Raw genomic sequence first — 18,674 nt, 5'->3', positions numbered from 1 at the left:
CAGTTTAAGTCATAACTGGCGAAGATGTTTCCATCTTGTCACCTTCCGATGTTAGTTTAATTTTACTAAAGATGGGACAAGCAATTCCAGTTCCTGCGGTGTCGCCTCTGTATTGGACGTACCACACAAGTTGTTAATTTCTCCACGTCTCATGCGGCTCCCCTTCTCCTGATTTCACATTAACATAACCATCTCCGCTTGTGCTGGTTGCAAGGCACTTGTACCCTGCCCACTTCGTTCTGATACCAGGACGCTTGGGCTATGCCCATTTATAAGTAACTAGCGGAAGTACCCGGCTTTGCCCGGGTGAAAAATATATTTCTTAAAAACCTTACATATATATACACATACTAAGGTATTGTCAAAGCCCGGTGGGCTGTTTGTACATTTCTCCACCAACAAATATATTAGAGGCTTTCACAAGTCCAAAAAGTTATAGAAAGTGTGGGGTAAATAGTTGATGTCAAAAGGTTTCCGAAAATTGTGGTCCCCCCCCCCCCCTCAAAAAATATCTTTACCCCTCGTAGGTATATATACTAACAACACCTTACATACAACAGAGGAAGTGGTATCTATTGACTCTGTAGTATTATCTACTGACTGTACCGTAGTATCTACTGAGCCAGTAGTAGCTACTGACTGTGTAGTAGTATTTAGTGACTGTAATAACTACTGACCATAGTAGTATTTACTGGGCCTACAGTAGTATCTACCGACTATATACTCGTAACGACTAACTGTATAGTATCTGCTGACTCTATAGTTGTATCCACTGACTATAGTAGTAACTACAAAATCTATAGCAGTATCTACTCACTCTATAATAGTATCTACTGACTCTAGTAGCTACTCACCATGGTAGTATGTACTGACTGTATAGTAGTATATACTGACTGTAGCAGTATTGACTGACTGTAGCGGTATATACTGACTGTTTTAGTATTTACTATAGCGGTATCTACCAACTCGATAGCAGTATCTACTATCGCTACAGCAGTGTATACCGACTGAGGTCGTACCTGCTATCACTACAGCAGTGCATACTGCTGTGTTGGTACCTGTTATGATGACAGCAGTGCATATTGTGGTGGAACCTGCTATGATTACAGCAGTGCATACTGCTGTGGTGGTATCTGCCAGAGGTGTGGACTCGAGTCATGTGACTTGGACTCGAGTCAGACTCGAGTCATGAATTTGATGACTTGCGACTCGACTTGGACTTGCATAACAATGACTTTGTCCCACCTATGAGATGTGGACTCGAGTCATGTGACTTGGACTCGAGTCAGACTCGAGTCATGAATTTGATGACTTGCGACTCGACTTGGACTTGCATAACAATGACTTTGTCCCACCTATGAGATGTGGACTCGAGTCATGTGACTTGGACTCGAGTCAGACTCGAGTCATGAATTTGATGACTTGCGACTCGACTTGGACTTGCATAACAATGACTTTGTCCCACCTATGAGATGTGGACTCGAGTCATGTGACTTGGACTCGAGTCAGACTCGAGTCATGAATTTGATGACTTGCGACTCGACTTGGACTTGCATAACAATGACTTTGTCCCACCTATGAGATGTGGACTCGAGTCATGTGACTTGGACTCGAGTCAGACTCGAGTCATGAATTTGATGACTTGCGACTCGACTTGGACTTGCATAACAATGACTTTGTCCCACCTATGAGATGTGGACTCGAGTCATGTGACTTGGACTCGAGTCAGACTCGAGTCATGAATTTGATGACTTGCGACTCGACTTGGACTTGCATAACAATGACTTTGTCCCACCTATGAGATGTGGACTCGAGTCATGTGACTTGGACTCGAGTCAGACTCGAGTCATGAATTTGATGACTTGCGACTCGACTTGGACTTGCATAACAATGACTTTGTCCCACCTCTGGTATCTGCTATGATGAGAGGAGTACATATTGTGGTGGTGGTACCTGCTATGATTACAGCAGTGCATATTGACTGTACTCATCATTCACCCTCACCATTCACCACTCACAACTCACCCTTACCACTCATCCTCACCACTCACTATTCACTATTCACCATTCACCCTCACAACTCACCACTCACCAATCTCCCTCACCAATCTCCCTCACCACTCACCCTCACAACTAACCCTCACCACTCTCCCTCACCACTCTCCCTCACCACTCACCACTCACTCTCACCATTCACCCTCACCATTCAGCCTCACCACTCACCCTCACCACTCACCGTCACAACCACCACTCACCCTCACCACACAACCTCACCCTCAATACTCACCATTCATCCTCACCAATCACCACTGACCAATCACCACTCACCACTCTCCACTAACCCTCACCACTCAACCTCACCACTCACCCTCAAAACTAACCACTCTCTCACCACTCACCCTCACCACTCACCCTCACCACTCACCCTCACCACTCACGCTCACCACTCACCCCTCACCACTCACAACCGCCACTCACCCTCACCACTCACCCTCACCACTCACCACTCATTCTCACCAATCACACCCTCACCACTCACCCTCACCAATCACCACTCTCCCTCCTCACCACTCTCCCTCACCACTCTCCCTCACCACTCTTCCTCACCACTCACCCTCACCACTCACCCTCACCAATCACCACTCACCCTCACCACTCACTACTCACCCTCACCACTCACCCTCACCATTCACCCTCACCCTCACCATTCACCCTCACTACTCTCCCTCACCACTCTCCCTCACCACTCTCCCTCACCACTCACCCTCACCACCAACCAGTCACGCTCACCACTCACCCTCAACGCTTACCCTCACCACTCACCCTGACCATTCACCACTCATCCTCACCAATCACACCCTCACCAATCACCAATCACCACTCACCCTCACTGCTCACCCTCACTGCTCACCCTCACCGCTCACCCTCACCACTCACGCTCACCCTCACCACTCACCCCTCACTAATCACCACTCACAACCGCCACTCACCCTCACCACTCACTCTCACCACTCACCACTCATTCTCACCAATCACACCCTCACCACTCACCCTCACCAATCACCACTCTCCCTCCTCACCACTCTCCCTCACCACTCTCCCTCACCACACTTCCTCACCACTCACCCTCACCACTCACCCTCACCAATCACCACTCTCCCTCCTCACTACTCTCCCTCACCACTCTCCCTCACCACTCTTCCTCACCACTCACCCTCACCAGTCACGCTCACCACTCACGCTCACCACGCATCCTCACTACTCACCCTAACCACTCACCACTCACCCTCAACACTCACCCTCACCACCACCACTCTCCCTCACCACTCTCCCTCACCACTCTTCCTCACCACTCACCCTCAACACTCACCCTCACCACCACCACTCACCCTCACCACTCTCCCTCACCACTCTTCCTCACCACTCACCCTCAACACTCACCCTCACCACCACCACTCTCCCTCACCACTCTCCCTCACCACTCTTCCTCACCACTCACCCTCAACACTCACCCTCACCACCACCACTCACCCTCACCACTCTCCCTCACCACTCTTCCTCACCACTCACCCTCAACACTCACCCTCACCACCACCACTCACCCTATTCCCGTTTTAAAAACTTATTTACGTGTCGCCAAGTATGCTTGAGGGTGATTGGTGATTGGTGAGGGAGAGTGGTGAGGGTAAGTAGTGAGGAATAGTGGTGAGGGTGAGTTGTGAGGGTAAGTGGTGAGGGTGAGTGTGAGTGGTGAGTGGTCAGTGATAGTGAGTGGTGAGTGATAGTGAGTGTTGAGGGTGAGTGGTGATGGTGAGTGAGGGAGAGTGGTGAAGGTGTATATATTTTTACCTATGATGACAGCAGTACATGCTGACGTTTTGTATGTTAAATGTAAAAGCTAAATGTGTGAATGTGTGTGTGGGAAATGTTAAGCAAACGTGGCAGGAATAGGGCGATTCTAAAGGAATCTACAACCTTCGATGATTCCTTTGCGCGATTCAAAGAATCGATTCCTGGCGCGTAGGAGGTTTCCATATTTAATTACAGAGTTTTATTTTCATTGGTATGTTATGTTTTAAGCTTTCAGGAGTTTTTAATTATATTTTTGCCCTGGTCAACGCCGGATATTTCCCATTCGTAGCAGTTTACATCGACTCTATAACAAACTTATATTAAACGGGAACAGAGCGATTCTAAATGAATCTACAACCTTCGATTCCTTTTCGCGATTCAGAGAATCGATTCTTGGCGCGGTCGGGTTTAGAATTTTAATTACACAGTTGTATTTTCATTGGTATGTTATGTTTTAAAGTTTTCAGAAGATTTTAAATGTATTTTTCCCCCGGGCAACGCTGGGTATATCGAGTTTATACCACAAAGTCGTCGCTTGACACGTGTGGGGTGTCGAGGCCGGGTACTGGGGCCGTTACCCCCCCCCCCCCCCCCCCGTGCTACAATAATACTGTCTAATCGCTATAATTTTATTATCTACCGACCCTATAATAGTAATTGCACACATTGGGGTGGGGGGGGGGAGTAAAGAGGACGTGAAACTTTGATGAATTTACCTCAGAGTCGCGTGTTAATGCGTGCGCATATTTTTAACGGGAATTCAAAATGGCGTCCACCCCGCAGCAAAGGCGTTGCTACCCGTTGCCAGGGGCAACCGCCGTGGTCCGCGCCGGTCGGCAATATTAAATAAATAAATAAATAGTTATATTAATAAATAAAGAGCAATCGCACTAAATCGATAATCGGTCTGATTTAAAGTTTATAGACGAAAAATCGGAAATGCCTAAGTTTACCGCGGGGCCGGGGGCGTGCCCACCTGCAAAATTTAATCTTGGCGAACCCCACGGTCCGAGAGCTACATCCCAACGGAAGGGAGCGTATGCAGACGGACAGACGGACGGACAGACAGACAGACAGACAAAAAATGAATTATATAGGTTAGATATAAAAAAAAAAATTTGTTTTAAACTCGATTTAATGAAACGTACCATACTAGGAATGGAAGAACTCCACGACTCCAGGAAGTGGCCCCGAGGCTTGCCATATCGAAAGGGGCCGTGGTGATTTACAGCCAACGTCAGTTGAGCGTGGACAATTAGAGCCAAGCCGAAACATAACATATAAAAAAGAATGTTTTAAAATGTTTTAAAATTTTTATATAGAATATAGTATTGTCATCAGCATGACATAAGTATACCAAGTTTGCAGTTGATACCACATTGGGAAGTGGATAAAAATTCAGTTACAAGATTTGAGGATACAACAACAACACAGAGTGAGTTAATAAAAAGCGTGTAAAATATAATAATAATAAAAACAGCTTACTTTTAGTAGCTCCCCCCCCCCCTTTCCACCTGTTGACGGCAGAGGTCGCAATCGGGTACCCGATACCCGTACCCTACCCGATACCCGGCTACCCGTACCCGGCCGGGTACGGGTAGCCGGGTACGGGTAAGCCGTGAGTCACTGGTGAGTAGCCGTTTGTCACTCATTTCGGGTAGGGTACGGGTAGGGAACGGGTACCCGTACCCGGCCGGGTACGAGTACGGGTACCCATTTGCGACCCTGGTGCGGCCGGGTACGGGTACGGAATCAAAACTCGTTTGCGACCTCTGGTTGACGGTCGCTTGTGTTGCGATCGAAACGTCGTTTTTTATTTCATTCTTTTCGAACCTATCCACGTGACTTTACCGAAAGGCTCCAGAAAATATGAACTCTTGCATTCACGAAAGCTTTAAGTCACTAAACTCCCGTGCACGTGAAAGTGACATCGAACTGGGATTTGTGCACACAGCGTTGGTGTACGGTGATTTTTCTGCAATATTTTGCTGTTTTTTCTTGGATTTTCTGTTTGCACTTAGTCACAAATTCACTTTAAGATGTTTTCTTGTTCATGTTTTTTGTTTGTTGCGGTTGCACCCGATTCAAGAGCCGAATGAGTGGCTCACAGGGCTAAACCTAATACATGGATTCTAGATTTGAAGCTTTCGTGACTGCAATGATTCATACTGTTAGTTCTTTCGGTAAAGTCACGTAGGTAAAACATTTAATAAAAATTAATACAAATAAAACAATAAAAATCACGACGTTTCGGAGACAACACAAGTCTCCGTCATCAGGTGACGGTCCCACCTGATGACGGAGACTTGTGTTGCCTCCGAAACGTCGTGATTTTTATTGTTTTATTTTTATAATTTTTTATTTCATTTTTTACCTACGTGACTTTACCGAAAGAACTAAGAGTACTAATACATGAACTTGAACCCCCCTCGGCCCCACGTGCTCAGCGTGGGGCTGGCGGTGACGTCACCGGTGGATCCCGCGCGCCACGTGGAGGCGGCGGCGTCACCCGGCGAGCCGGCGCGTGACGTCACGGCACCGCCTGCTACATAAAGCAGCGTGCGTGGAGCAGCACGCGTGGTGGTCAACCGGTAGCAGGAAGAGCGAAGCAGCAGCAGAGTTGCAGTAGTTTGGTCCATTCAGCAGCAGCAGCAGCAGCAAACAACAACAGTTGGTGTCAGCTGTCATTGTGAGCTATTGTCGCTTCGAGCAACAATAATTATTGTACGTGTTGTAGCAGCAGCAGCAGCAACAACAACAGTTGCTGTCATTGTGAGCTATTGTCGCTTCGAGCAACAAGAAGTGTTGTACGTGTTGTAGCAGCAACAAACAACAACAGTTGGTGTCAGCTGTCATTGCGAGCTATTGTCGCTTCGAGCAGCAAGAAGTGCTGTACGTGTTGCTGCAGCAGCAGAAGCTCCTCTCGAGTCGTCAATTCAAGCAACAGCGGTGGTAGCTTGCCACAGTCGTAGTTGGTTGCACAGGTAGCGGAAGCGGCATTAGCAGCAGCAGCAGCGAGTAGATCTTGTCCATGGCAGATGAGGAGGAGATGAGCAATGGGGGGCACGAGGAGGAGGCCAGCCTGCCGGAGTGGAGGCGCTTGGAGCGCGCTCTGCTCGCCAGCCTGCTGGGCGTGCGGAACGCGTACCGGAGGAGGTTCACGGCGGACGTACGGGAGGAGATGGAACTACAACAACCACCACAACCACCACAACCACAACCACCGCAGGAGGAGGAGCGGGAGGAGCGGGACGCCCGGCAACCAGACAGCGCCTTGGACTGGCTGCCAGTGAGTGTCTCTACAGTCGCAGTGAACCACTCGGCTACTCGGCGCGTGTTGTTGTTGTTGTGAGAGTTGTTGTTGCGCGGTGTTGTTGTGAGAATGTTGTTCTTGTGTTGTTGTGAGTGTGTTAGTGTTGTTGTGAGTGTGTGCGTGTGGTGTTATTGTTGTGCGTGTGTTGTTGTGAGTGTGCGTGTTGTTGTGAGTGTGTTCTAGATTTGAAGGTTTCGTGACTGCAAGGATTCATAATCTTAGTTTTTTCGGTAAAGTCACGTAGGTAAAAATGTAAAATAAATAAAAACTAAATAAAAAAAAATCACGACGTTTCGGAGGCAAGACAAGTCTCCGTAATCAGGTGGGACCGTCACAGCTGAATTTACTGCATCAAGTGACGGAGACTTGTGTTGCCTCCGAAACGTCGTGATTTGTTATTCTTTTATTTATATTAATTTAAATTTAATTTTTTTACCTACGTGACTTTACCGAAAAAACTAAGAGTATGTGAGTGTGTTGTTGTGAGTGAGTGTTGTTGTTGTGAGTGAGTGTTGTTGTGAGTGAGTGTTGTTGTTGTGAGTGAGTGTTGTTGTTGTGAGTGAGTGTCGCGGTTCGCGGCTGACGGACAACACCAGCGGCGATTATCTGAAACTGTCCTAAGGCCTCCCCTAGGTCTACTCGGCCTCAAATGAGTACCTGGTGCGGTGTGTAAACATCGCCACTGGGGGAGACAAAGGCGGTCGCGTGCCGTGCCGGCCTTCATAGGTGCTCTCTAACAGCACTTTGCCGAACATTCTGTCCAGGCTATACGGGGCGTCTTTGTGTTGCACCTGTCCCTTGACTTCCTGCCAGCGAGCCTTCGAAACTTCACGTGAACTCAAAAGTGCACCTAGCCTGGCACAAGCGGCGTGGTGGTAACGTCACCGCCACCAGATGGCGAATGGTGGTTGTTGTTGTTCTTGCTGATTGTTATGACTGTGATAGTTTCTGTCGATAATTAATGTGAGGTTGAGAGATGGAGCAATTCAATCTAATCCGTGGAATGTGTTCTCATCCAGCAGTGGATTGACCATGGCTGCTGATTATGATGCTGATGATGATGACATTACAATTGTGAAGGTGGCCAGGAGGAGGGTGGTCTTGAATCTAAACGTGCTGAGGATTTGAGTGTTCGAGAGGACGTTCAGCGTGTAGATGGAGCCGTGAAATGTGCTCGCGTTGCAGGTGTCGGCTGTGTGGATTGTTCCACCCGAACTGGATCGTTATTGATCCTGGAGCTATAAAGCTTTTTTTTTTCTTCTCACAGATGTCCAGGACGGTCATAGCGATGGTTTTAGGGGAGGCCTTCATCCAGCAGTGGATAACATCGGATTACTTATTATGTGACTAAAGTTAGAAAAGGATTTCCATTCACTGATTTAATAAAATTATGTAGGCGGCAGGCGTCACGCACGTTTCATCACGGGTGTAAACAAAGGTGACGTCATTCGTGTAACCCTGGGTGACGTAATCGTTTACCTGATTACTGATACGTCAATCTAAACTCTTGCGATGACGTCACGTGCTTGTGCTTAAACACACGGGCAGGTTTGTGACGTCACTTGGTTGTTGCAATGACGTAATTTGTAACATCCGGGTCACCGCTAGCACGTCGCCGATGACATGGTGGTTGAGCCTCTTTAACAAAGGCGACGAGGAAACGCGCTGGTTAGATAGACTTTAATTTGGTTTTAAAAGACCTGGCAGAGTTCTAAATTAACAAAAGTCGTTGTATGGAAGACGCGAGTGCGCATAGCATAGGCTACTTAAGGCTGCGTGAAGGTGTCAGGGCGTACCGGTTCCATGGTGTAATGGTTAGCACTCAGGACTCTGAATCCTGCGATCCGAGTTCAAATCTCGGTGGGACCTTCCGGTAATTTTTCTTTATTTTATTTTTCGGCAAGTTGCGATATTTTTGTCACGTTTTCAGAAGAGGAAAAAAATATTTTTCATGTTGATGTAAATTGGAATAATTTGAGTTGAGAGTGGTGCTTTTTGTTCACGATTTAATTAGGGGACATCCATTTAGTCCGCAAAAACTGTAAAAACTTGACCCCCCCCCCTCCCTATACGTACGCGTACTTTTTACACCCCCCCCCATCTGCGTATGTTCGCTTGACCCCCCCCCCTCCCCCCAGAATCCGATAGAACGGCCCATATTTAATCCACGCAGAAACGATCAAGGATTAATAATATTGACGTGTTTAAGCAAACAGATAGTCCTCCGCCGGACTATCTAACTCAATTGTGGGCCAATGTAGACAAATTATTATCGAGGCTTCACCCCCCCCCCTCCGTTTTCTATGCGTACATTGTCAGTAGACCCCCCCCCCCCATACGCAAGCTACGCATTTGGGTTAACCCTCCTACCCTCCCCTCCCCCCTCCATGCGTACGAACTGAATGGATGGTCCCTTGCTGGCCTGTGGATGTATTTTCTCGTGGTGAATAGATCGCATGTGCTAAGGTGACCACGAGAGGGCAGCACAGCCAATGTGTTTTGATTCAAGTGTTGACCTTTGAGTGTTTTATACTCTTAGGTTTTTTCGGTAAAGTCACGTAGGTAAAAAAATTATAAATGAAAATAAATCAATTGCTTTATAAAATAATAATAAATATTAATAAATCAATTGATTTTGTTTCGTTTATTATTATTTTAGTATTTTTTCCCTACGTGAATTTACCGAAAAATACCTAAGAGTATGAATCCTTGCAGTCAGAACCAGGCTCATTACATGCGTAATGAGCCTGGTGCAGAAGTTGGTTCCATGGTGTAATGGTTAGCACTCAGGACTTTGAATCCTGCGATCCGAGTTCAAATCTCGGTGGAACCAAGCCATGTTCGAAACTTTTTTTTTAGTTTTATCAATAATTGGAATCACGAGTTCTGAGCTATTATTTCAACTGAATATGATTAAGCTTTTTGGTTATTTCGGTAAAGTCATGGAGGTAGAAATAAAACAAAATAAATCACGACGTTTCGATAGAAACACAAGCCATCGTCTTCAGGTGAGGCAGCAGACATCGTGCTGCTGGCAGCAGACATCGCGGCAATCGCGATTTTCACCTGAACTCGATCGCTTGTGTTGCTATCGAAACGTCGTGATTTATTTTATTATATTTATACCTACGTGACTTTACCGAAAGAACCAAAGGGTATGAATACTTGCAGTCACGAAAGCTTCAAATCTAGAATTTGAGTGTTTCTCCATATCCATACGTCGTGGTGCTTCCGTCTGACTTTCCAAACACTCAATAATCGACAACAAAAAAACGCAATACATTTGTCAATACCACTGTTGCCTTCAATAAATAATTGGCGACGTTTCGGGCAATGGCCCTTCTTCACAGCCTGAAACGTCGCCTGATTTTAATTTGAAGGCCATCGCCAAATAATGTACAATACACAATTAAAGAGTTCACCAAGCGTCCCAATGCAAAATACAGAATCATGATTCGTAACGAGCGAAGTGAATCCATGGTGGTGTTGATCGTGGTAATCCGTGCCACAAGTGTGTTGGTTCCATGGTGTAATGGTTAGCACTCAGGACTCTGAATCCTGCGATCCGAGTTCAAATCTCGGTGGGACCTTGGAGTAATTTCTTTTATGGTAAGTTGCAATTCTTTACTCAACAATCGTAATAGAAATTGAGTTTCGTGCTTGCTTTGGAGTCGTTCTCTTCTCGGGGGAGCAAATACTGTGCGTGTTACAAGTTCAAATAATTATTGAATGTTTAAAGATGGCCAGCATTTGCACGTTTAAATATGGCCAGGAGATGTCAGTACAGCGATGCATCGAGTCTATTGTGCTCCAGCAATGAGAGTTCTGTGAGTGTATAATTCCAGCAGCATTGATTCATAACAAACAAACTCTGGACCGGTTTCAACATGGTGTCTCCATCGGCAAAGTCATGCATAAATCAATACTGAACTGATGAGGCAGTCCAGAGTTTACGTGTACTTAAAGCTGCTGAAATATATCCGATGGGTTAAGTAAGAAAGTTTCATTTTTTCACGTGGTATTTATATTCCCCACAAAGGCTAAATAATAAATAAATATTATTTTATTTCTATTTCTATTATTATTTTTATTATTTATTTTTAACTACGTGACTTTACCGAAAAAACCTAAGAGTATGAATCCTTGCAGTCACGAAAGCTTAAAATCTAGAATTAATTATTTATCCCCATACGAAAAGTATTACCACGTTAATGAATGGATTCCGTCGAGTTTGATGGCTCACACACACTGGGGTTGGCTTATCGGCCCAACAATGTGTGGCGGTTCCATGGTGTAATGGTTAGCACTCAGGACTCTGAATCCTGCGATCCGAGTTCAAATCTCGGTGGGACCTTGAGGAATATGATTTTTTTGATTAGTGTAAGTTTTAATTCTTAATTCAATAATCCGAATAGAAATTGAGTATCGTGCCGCATGTACTCTCTAATTAGTTATTTGGAAAAGTTGTTACCCTTTTCTGTATACTGTAATTGTATATTTCGTAGCCATGCGGTGGTGGCTACGCACACCGATAATATAATCCAGCACTGTGGGGGCCGCGAGTGTGGTGATGTTGCGAAACTCAGTATCAGAATCTTCATTTAGACTGTAGGAATCCGATGAGCGATGAAGCTCCTTTTCACAGATGTCCAAATATCCGTGGGCATCGAGGTACCATAATCCAAGAGAAGTCGGTACAGCAAATGTTGGACACTCCACCCCTTCCATCTGTACGGTTATCGAGTGTTGCCCCCTCGCACGCGTGGATTTTCTCCGAGTGGTCGGGTTTCCTTTCAAGATGTAAAACACTCGTGAATTTTGCCGATAACACCTTAACATGTCGAGGACCGCAGAGCCGAGTGCGGGGATTTGGCATCGGTGCACCACGTGGCTACCTGGAGTTCCTCCTCGCGCTTGGTTAGAGTCGTTCTCTCTCTTCTCCTCGGGTGAGCGAAGACTGCGCTCGTTACAATTTTAACGTGTTAAGATGGCCAGAAAATGGTTGTACAGCAATGCATTGCATCGACTGTATTGAGTGGTTTCTCTCAGTAGAGTACCGTACAATCGTCTATCAATGGGGTTATTTGAACCGCCAGTTAAATCAAGTAAACGGATTAACGGTGAAATATTCCAATGCAGGAGCCTGATGAGAATCTTAACACAGTACCCGGCAATATATCCTCCAAGATGAAGGTTTTTCATATGCAACCCATCGGCCTAACGGCCTTCTTGGGGTGTACGCGTGCAGCAGCTTTGTTCAAAACACGCAAACTCGGCTTTCAACATCGATCAGTGTCCTCCATCAGCAAAGTCATGCTGAAATCAATACTCGACTGGTCAACCGGCCTGGAGTTTGCTTGTACTGAAGCAATGCTGCTTAAACGATACAGTCCCACAAGTCCGTTGGACCGAGGGGTTGTGTGAGAATATGTGCAATGTTTACAGATATATGAAGGAGACCTATTGTCTGCTTATCTATTTGGTATTTATATTCTGGATAACGGCCCCAGATCAAGTGAGTCACCGTGTCAATGGAAAGTTGCCGTTTCGAGTTTGATTGAACACACACGGGTTGACTGATCAGCTTGGGCCTGCGTGGAGGTTCCATGGTGTAATGGTTAGCACTCAGGACTCTGAATCCTGCGATCCGAGTTCAAATCTCGGTGGGACCTGCGATTAATATTTTTTTTTTGCTAGTTGTGATTCTTGACAAATAATAGCTGGATAAATTGGCGCAGTCGTTGGAAATTGAGGCTCACGCTTGTTTGGCTTGTTGAATCCGTTTTTGGTCAACATTCGTTTCCTGTGCCGTATACGGATGTGCAGTGAATATATTGCACTTGTTAAGGTGACCAGCAGAGGGCAGCACTACAATGGGTTGAATCCAAACGGTGCTGAGCTTTGAGCATTCTCCCCGAACTCGTCTGGCTTCATGTCACTGGCCAAACACTTCTGTAAGACTTGGTGAGGCTCTCCTAGGAAAAAAGTGAAGTATTGTATTAACTAAAAGGCTGTGATGTTAACAGTGTCCAGTATATGTAATGCATACAGGTTGTGTGGTGGTTCTATGGTGTCATGGCTAGCATTCAGGACTTTGAGAGAAAAAAAGAGAGTTTAACACGCACGTTATTCACACATTTGGTAATGTTTTATGATTGTGTAAACGTATGACCAGGAGGCAGTACATCCATAAATTAAAACGAAGTGTGCTAGCTCAGGTTTGAGTTCCCGAGAACATGTGCACAAGAGATGGAGTCATTAAATAATCACGAATTCAGGCGCTAAATGGATAGTTGCTCCACAATGGATTGTTTCTTCACCCGATGTGAATTTGCGGCAATGTGCGGATATCTTCATCCAGCGGTGAATAGATCGTGGCCGCTGACGGTGGAGGTTTTGTTGTTGTTAATCACTGACCAACATGCAGAGCTTAAGCCCTCCAAGGAGTGAGTGCAGTAAAGACTTTGATTTGTCTGAAGGCCGTTAACGTGGCACTTTTCAGGGCGTTAAAGGCGGACTAGAAAACCGGCACACTTGCCCTACTAACTTCATAATCTCTTAACAGCAACCACTCATCCTTTAAAAAAGTTGGAAGCAGCATTATTGTTTTAATTATTTCATACAATTGATTGAACCCACTCTCGTGTTGACTGTGTAACAAGTTTGCTGTGTGAAGGTTCCATGGTGTAATGGTTAGCACTCAGGACTTTGAATCCTGCGATCCGAGTTCAAATCTCGGTGGAACCTCGTGTATTTTTGTGTTGCAATAAATACGTCTCCATATGTCGAGTTCAATCAATGTATTCGTTCTTATTTGAAAAGTTAAATTTCTTTGGGTCTAGGAATTTTTCGTGAAATTCATCTTGCTCTTACAAGAGCTGATTTCAATGCTACAGCTCTATGGAAGACATCGTTATCTCCTTTAGTTTTCACTGCATAATTATCAGTCTCTACCACGCATATAATAGGATTTATTTTTCAATAAGATTTACTTTAAACCTCAACAAATGCAAATCATTTAGCACCTACGGACGAGACTTCCAGGTGCAGCTCTTATGCAGAAAGCATAATTAGAACGATTTTTCTGTGATTTTTCTCTTATCTATTAGGGAGGGTGGATAATATGTTTTTTTGAGGTTGTGTATTTGAGGAGTTTCAATGTAATTTTACTACAAGTCAATTAGCCGTTTACAAAATGTATTGTTTTATCTTTCCAAAGTCTGTATTGCCCTTGGTTCGAGAGATTTGGAGTTCCGAATAATATTTTTAAAATGCATATATTTACCCAGGCTCTACCGAGATTTGAACGCAGAACGCAAGAGTCCTGAGTGACAACCATTACACCATTGAACCCGCCACAGCTCAGTTCACAATTCTTTAACTCGACATGCGGAAACGTATTTATTGCAAGACAAAAAGACACTTGGTTCCACCGAGATTTGAACTCGGATCGCAGGATTCAAAGTCCTGAGTGCTAACCATTACACCATGGAACCTTCACACGGTAAACTTGTTACACAGTCAACACGAGAGTGGGTTCAATCAATTGTATTAAATCATTAATACAATAATTCTGCTTCCAACTTTTTTAAGAATGAGTGGTTGCTGTTTAGAGATTATGAAGTTAGTAGGGCAAGTGTGCCGGTTATAATGGTTATTAGCACTCAGGACTCTGAATCCTGTGAACTAAGTTCACGTCTCGTTTGTAACCTCGCCATGTTTAAAAACATTTTGTTGTTGTAGTTTTGTCATTAAGATCACGAGATGTGAGTTTTAATATGACTTCAGGATCTAAGGCAGCCTGACTGTTGAGTCAACAGTGAGTGCTGTGCTCCCAAAATCACTCCACATGACAACCACTAAATCTGCAATCACTGATCTGATTTTGCCCATATCCCCTTTGTAATTTGGCTCTATTTGCCTTCACTTTTTTATCAATTCTGTGTAATGAGCACATGTCATCAGTTGGTTCCATGGTGTAATGGTTAGCACTCAGGACTCTGAATCCTGTGATCCGAGTTCAAATCTCGGTGGAACCTGTGGATGCATTTTTTTAAATTTGCTTTAAAATAAATTATTGGGGAGAGAAAAACAGGGTTTAACACGCACATTGTTCACACATTTGGTAATGTTTTATGATTGTGTAAACGTATGACCAGGAGGCAGTACATCCATAAAACACGTTCCTTCTGAGTGGGCAGGTAGGAACTTGGTTGGACAGCGCATTCGTGACACAACAGAGAGGTCGCGATCACGTGACGCACTTCAACCAATCAGGGAGTGTACATGTTTGGGAGGGGCTATGCACGACAGACAAATAATCCCTGGTGGGCAGTGTGGAACTGTTGTTCCTACCTGTATTAAATCGAAGTGTGCTGGCTCAGGTTTGAGTGCCTGAGAACATGTGCATCAGAGATGGAGTCATACAGGTAGGAACAACAGTTCCACTCTGCCCACCAGGGATTATTTGTCTGTCTGTCTGTCGTGCATAGCCCCTCCCAAACATGTACGCTCCCGGATTGGTTGAACCAAGTTCCTACCTGCCCACTCCGAAGGAACGCGTTAACTCAGAACTCAAGATTTTTATTGTAACAAAAGTACAATATAAATATTCGTAAAATTATGGGAAGGTCCCACCGAGATTTGAACTCGGATCACAGGATTCAGAGTCCTGAGTGCTAACCATTACACCATGGAACCGCCACGCATTGCTGGGCCGATAAGCCAACCCCAGTGTGTGTGAGCCATCAAACTCGAAGGAATCCATTCATTAACGTGGTAATACTTTTCATATGGGGATAAATAATTAGACTCTTAGGTTTTTTCGGTAAAGTCACGTAGATACAAATAAATAATAAAAATATTTTTTTCGGTAAAGTCGCGTAGATAAAAATAAAGAAAAATATGTATTTTTAATCTACGTGACTTTACCGAAAAAACTTAAGAGTATGAATACTTGCAGTCACGAAAGCTTCAAATCTAGGATAAATAATTAGCCTCTTTGTGGAGAATATAAATACCACGTGAAAAAATGAAACTATTTCTTACATAATCCTCAGGTTATTTCAGCAGCATTAAGTACACTCATACTCTGGACTGCCTCATCAATTCAGTATTGATTTAAACATGACTTTGCTGATGGAGACACCGTGTTGAAACCGGTCCAGAGTTTGTTGGTTATGAATCAATGCTGCTGAAATTATGCACTCACAGAACTCTATTGAACCATGGACTGCATAAGATACAGGTACGTTTTTCTTGGAGGATATTTCCCGAGTACTTTGTTAAGATTCTCAGCAGGGATATTTCACCGTGAATCTGTTTCCATTATTCAGCTCGGTGGACATGATACATTGCTTACTTTAGTCAAACTATTGTTGAGTGTTCAAAGTGTCCAACAAGTGAGAGGAAACAAGACGATTGTTCCGTACTTAGAAAAAACTACTCATTGCTGGAGCACAATAGACTCGATGCATCGCTGTACTGACATCTCCTGGCCATATTTAAACGTGCAAATGCTGTCCATCTTTAAACATTCAATAATTATTTGAACTTGTAACACGCACAGTATTTGCTCACCCGAGAAGAAAACGACTCCAAAGCAGTTACGAAACTCAATTTCTATTACGATTATTGAATGAAGAATTGCAACTTACCAAAAAAAAAGTACCCACAGGTCCCACCGAGATTTGAACTCGGATCGCAGGATTCAGAGTCCTGAGTGCTAACCATTACACCATGGAACCAACTGATGAAATAGGCTCATTACACAATTGAGAATTGAGAAAAAGTGAAGGCCAATAGAGCCAGATACACAGTCAGGCTGCCTTAGATCCTGAAGTCATGTTACAACTCACATCTCGTGATCTTAATGACAAAACTACAACAACAAAATGTTTTTTAAACATGGCGAGGTTACAACCGATATATGAACTTAGTTCACAAGATTCAGTCCTGAGTGCTAATAACCATTCCACTCTGGAACCGGCACACTTTCCTTACTAACTTCATAATCTCTGAACAGCAACCACTCATTCTTAAAAAAAGTTGGAAGCAGCATTATTGTATTAATGATTTAATTCAATTGGTTGAACCCACTCTCGTGTTGACTGTGTAACAAGTTTGCCGTGTGAAGGTTCCATGGTGTAATGGTTAGCACTCAGGACTTTGAATCCTGCGATCCGAGTTCAAATCTCGGTGGAACCTGAGGATGTATTTTTTAAATATTTGCTTTTAAATCAATTATTGGGGAGAGAAAAACAGGGTTTAACACGCACATTGTTCACACATTTGGTAATGTTTTATGATTGTGTAAACGTATGACCAGGAGGCAGTACATCCATAAAACACGTTCCTTCTGAGTGGGCAGGTAGGAACTTGGTTGGACAGCGCATTCGTGACACAACAGAGAGCTCGCGATCACGTGACGCACTTCAACCAATCAGGGAGTGTACATGTTTGGGAGGGGCTATGCACGACAGACAAATAATCCCTGGTGGGCAGTGTGGAACTGTTGTTCCTACCTGTATTAAATCGAAGTGTGCTGGCTCAGGTTTGAGTGCCTGAGAACATGTGCATCAGAGATGGAGTCATACAGGTAGGAACAACAGTTCCACTCTGCCCACCAGGGATTATTTGTCTGTCTGTCTGTCGTGCATAGCCCCTCCCAAACATGTACGCTCCCGGATTGGTTGAACCAAGTTCCTACCTGCCCACTCCGAAGGAACGCGTTAACTCAGAACTCAAGATTTTTATTGTAAGAAAAGTAAAATATAAATATTCGTAAAATTATGGGAAGGTCCCACCGAGATTTGAACTCGGATCACAGGATTCAGAGTCCTGAGTGCTAACCATTACACCATGGAACTGCCACGCATTGCTGGGCCGATAAGCCAACCCCAGTGTGTGTGAGCCATCAAACTCGAAGGAATCCATTCATTAACGTGGTAATACTTTTCATATGGGGATAAATAATTAGACTCTTAGGTTTTTTCGGTAAAGTCACGTAGATACAAATAAATAATAAAAATATTTTTTTCGGTAAAGTCGCGTAGATAAAAATAAAGAAAAATATGTATTTTTAATCTACGTGACTTTACTGAAAAAACTTAAGAGTATGAATACTTGCAGCCACGAAAGCTTCAAATCTAGGATAAATAATTAGCCTCTTTGTGGAGAATATAAATACCACGTGAAAAAATGAAACTATTTCATACATAATCCTCCGGTTATTTCAGCAGCATTAAGTACATGCAAACTCTGGACTGCCTCATCAGTTCAGTATTGATTTAAACATGACTTTGCTGATGGAGACACCGTGTTGAAACCGGTCCAGAGTTTGTTGGTTATGAATCAATGCTGCTGAAATTATACACTCACAGAACTCTATTGAACCATGGACTGCATAAGATACAGGTACGTTTTTCTTGGAGGATATTTCCCGAGTACTTTGTTAAGATTCTCAGCAGGGATATTTCAACGTGAATCTGTTTCCATTATTCAGCTCGGT

General features: G+C 44.3%; 1 protein-coding gene and 12 non-coding genes across 14 annotated transcripts in view; 9 read left to right on the top strand and 4 right to left on the bottom strand.

Annotated features, from left to right (window-relative positions):
• The first annotated feature begins 6,428 nt into the window (after window positions 1-6,428).
• FBXO4 (F-box protein 4) overlaps window positions 6,429-18,674 on the top strand; it is a 58,142-nt gene continuing 45,896 nt past the window's right edge. For both annotated transcript variants that reach the window (XM_078605491.1, XM_078605490.1), the window contains exon 1: window positions 6,429-7,141. In XM_078605491.1, the coding sequence (XP_078461617.1) occupies window positions 6,884-7,141 (258 nt within the window). In that variant the 5' untranslated portion in view covers window positions 6,429-6,883. The remainder of the gene's footprint in view (window positions 7,142-18,674) is intronic.
• On the top strand, window positions 8,963-9,034 carry TRNAQ-CUG (transfer RNA glutamine (anticodon CUG)). Its single transcript has one exon. It is a non-coding gene; the product is annotated as a tRNA-Gln (tRNA).
• On the top strand, window positions 9,927-9,998 carry TRNAQ-UUG (transfer RNA glutamine (anticodon UUG)). Its single transcript has one exon. It is a non-coding gene; the product is annotated as a tRNA-Gln (tRNA).
• TRNAQ-CUG (transfer RNA glutamine (anticodon CUG)) lies at window positions 10,684-10,755 on the top strand. The gene has a single exon. It is a non-coding gene; the product is annotated as a tRNA-Gln (tRNA).
• Window positions 11,448-11,519, top strand: TRNAQ-CUG (transfer RNA glutamine (anticodon CUG)). The gene has a single exon. It is a non-coding gene; the product is annotated as a tRNA-Gln (tRNA).
• On the top strand, window positions 12,766-12,837 carry TRNAQ-CUG (transfer RNA glutamine (anticodon CUG)). The gene has a single exon. It is a non-coding gene; the product is annotated as a tRNA-Gln (tRNA).
• Window positions 13,841-13,912, top strand: TRNAQ-UUG (transfer RNA glutamine (anticodon UUG)). The gene has a single exon. It is a non-coding gene; the product is annotated as a tRNA-Gln (tRNA).
• On the bottom strand, window positions 14,590-14,661 carry TRNAQ-UUG (transfer RNA glutamine (anticodon UUG)). The gene has a single exon. It is a non-coding gene; the product is annotated as a tRNA-Gln (tRNA).
• TRNAQ-CUG (transfer RNA glutamine (anticodon CUG)) lies at window positions 15,133-15,204 on the top strand. The gene has a single exon. It is a non-coding gene; the product is annotated as a tRNA-Gln (tRNA).
• Window positions 15,794-15,865, bottom strand: TRNAQ-CUG (transfer RNA glutamine (anticodon CUG)). The gene has a single exon. It is a non-coding gene; the product is annotated as a tRNA-Gln (tRNA).
• TRNAQ-CUG (transfer RNA glutamine (anticodon CUG)) lies at window positions 16,840-16,911 on the bottom strand. Its single transcript has one exon. It is a non-coding gene; the product is annotated as a tRNA-Gln (tRNA).
• Window positions 17,300-17,371, top strand: TRNAQ-UUG (transfer RNA glutamine (anticodon UUG)). Its single transcript has one exon. It is a non-coding gene; the product is annotated as a tRNA-Gln (tRNA).
• Window positions 17,962-18,033, bottom strand: TRNAQ-CUG (transfer RNA glutamine (anticodon CUG)). Its single transcript has one exon. It is a non-coding gene; the product is annotated as a tRNA-Gln (tRNA).

The sequence above is a fragment of the Lampetra planeri genome, chromosome 24, assembly GCF_965212315.1.
Source record: "Lampetra planeri chromosome 24, kcLamPlan1.2.h2, whole genome shotgun sequence".
In the NCBI taxonomy this organism is placed as follows: domain Eukaryota; kingdom Metazoa; phylum Chordata; class Hyperoartia; order Petromyzontiformes; family Petromyzontidae; genus Lampetra; species Lampetra planeri.
The sequence above is the reverse complement of the archived record's forward strand: the minus strand, read 5'-3'. Positions and strand labels throughout refer to the sequence as shown.